Source organism: Cryptomeria japonica, chromosome 4 (genome assembly GCF_030272615.1).
Source record: "Cryptomeria japonica chromosome 4, Sugi_1.0, whole genome shotgun sequence".
Classification (NCBI taxonomy): domain Eukaryota; kingdom Viridiplantae; phylum Streptophyta; class Pinopsida; order Cupressales; family Cupressaceae; genus Cryptomeria; species Cryptomeria japonica.
Genome location: NC_081408.1, coordinates 587,092,897 through 587,095,008, shown reverse-complemented (window position 1 = coordinate 587,095,008; position 2,112 = coordinate 587,092,897). Strand labels below are relative to the sequence as shown.

The 2,112-nt window shown below is 37.4% G+C and overlaps 1 protein-coding gene across 1 annotated transcript; it reads left to right on the top strand.

Moving 5' to 3' along the window:
* The first annotated feature begins 344 nt into the window (after window positions 1-344).
* Window positions 345-1,730, top strand: LOC131875213 (uncharacterized). The gene has a single exon (XM_059219277.1). It carries the CDS (start codon window positions 345-347, stop codon window positions 1,728-1,730), a length of 1,386 nt encoding a protein of 461 aa, XP_059075260.1.
* Window positions 1,731-2,112: the final 382 nt, after the last annotated feature.

The window sequence follows — 2,112 nt, the reverse complement described above, 5'->3', positions numbered from 1 at the left end:
ATGTGAGTGAGAAAGAGAAAGAAGAAAAAGAATGGGAGGAAGAAGATCCCCCAGAGTAGTTAGATCCTAAAGAAGAAAGGATGGTCAAGATGTTGAAGGTTGTTACAGAGGATGGTCGTAAGGTGAAATTGGACCTACCCATATATGGAGGAAGTTTAGATGGTGAAGAACTTTTGGATTTGATAGGAGATATGGATAACTACTTTGAGTATGAGGAGGTACCTGATGAGTAGGAGGTGAAACTAGCTAAGACCAAGTTGAAGGGTCATTCTTCACTATGGTGGGATTATACATAGCTTGAAAGAAGAAAGAGTGGAAAGTCCATAATCATTTCATTGGACAGAATGGTTGCAAAACTGAAAGCCAAGTTATTACCTGGTGACTATTCCATTCAGCTATACAAGAAACTTCAGAATCTAAGACAAAAGGAGATGGATGTAAAGGCCTATACAGAAGAATTTTACAAGCTAAGTATAAGAGCCAACCATGAAGAGGATGAAACTAAAAATATAGCAAGATATATTAATGGATTGAGATTCAATATTCAGGATGAGCTTAGCCTTACAAATCCAAAAATAGTGGAAGAGTCCTTTCAATTAGCACTAAAGGCTAAAGACAAGTTGAAGAAGAGACAAGAGAAACAAGGTAGAGATAGGGGTAGATCAAATTTCAGAAGAAGAGTTAATTTTTTAGGAAGAGGTCAATCACAAAGATCTCAAGGAGAAACAAGTGAGTCACAAGAATCATTCAAGTCTGAAACAAGAGGAGGTTTTAGAGGAAGAAGACCCAATTTTAGGGGCAGATTTGGAGGTCAAAGAGGTGGATCAAATGCATTCACTATAAAATGCTACAAGTGTAATAAGTTTGATAGTCATCAAGATTGGCAGTGTCCTAAAAACAAGGCTACAACACCATTTAGTGGGGAGAGGAGAAATCAGATTGCTAAGGTTGAAGATAGTGAGAGTGTAACCTCACCTAATCAAGAAGTTGCACCCAATGTTGGAGAATCAATCATGATGAGAAGAACATTGATTAAGGTACCAATAGAAAAAGAACCCCCTCAGAGGAAATCACTTTTTAGAACCACATGTAAGAGTCAAGGGAAGTGTTGCAAAGTGGTGATTGATTATGGTAGTACAGACAATCTAGTCTCTATGGAAATGGTAGAGAAACTCAATTTGAAAAGGATCCCTCATACAAAACCATACAAAGTCACATGGTTGAATAAGGGGCAGCAAGTTTTGGTCAATGAACAATGTTGGGTGGAGTTTCACATTGGAGGGTATAAAGATAAAGTACTTTGTGATAGCATCCCTATGGATGTTTGTCATATTTTACTTGGTAGACCATGGCAATATGACAAGTATGCCAAACATGATGGAAGGAAAAACACATATGTAATTGAGAAAGATGGAGTTACCTTTACCATCACACCACTCAAGGATGAAGAACCCATTTCACAAGCTAGAAATAGTGTGATACTAGTAGGAGAGAAAGAATTTTTAAAATCTATGGAGGAGAAAATAGGGTTTGCTGTCCTAATCAGACCCAATACCATAGTAGCAGCAGAGAAGGTGAAAGAGGTGCCACAAGAAGTCCAAAAACTCTTAAATAAGTATGAAGACATAGTGGTGGATGAACTTCCAAGTTCACTTCTACCTATGAGATACATAAGTCACTGTATTGACTTCATTCCTGGAGCTAATCTACCTAACAAGGCAAATCTATAAAATGATACCACAATAGAATGAGGAGATCAACAAAAAAGTGAAGGATTTTCTTGAGAAGGGGTTAATCAAAGAAAGTCTAATCCCTTGTGCAATACCAGTTGTTCTAGTACCCAAGAAAGATGGTGAATGGAGAATGTGTAGATTCCAGGGCTATCAAAAAAATCATAATCAGATATAGGTTTCCAATACCAAGGATTGAAGATCTCATGGACTATTTGAGTGGATCCACCTACTTTAGTGCAATAGAATTAAAGAGTGGATATCACCAAATCAGGATCAAAAGTGGAGATGAATGGAAGACTGCTTTCAAAACCAATGAAGGATTCTATGAATGGATGGTAATGTCTTTTGGCCTCTCAAATGCTCCTATTAATTTTATGAG

Coding starts and splice junctions, on each gene's coding strand:
- LOC131875213 (XM_059219277.1), top strand. CDS start 345: ATGGTTGCAAAACTGAAAGCCAAGTTATTACCTGGTGACTATTCCATT.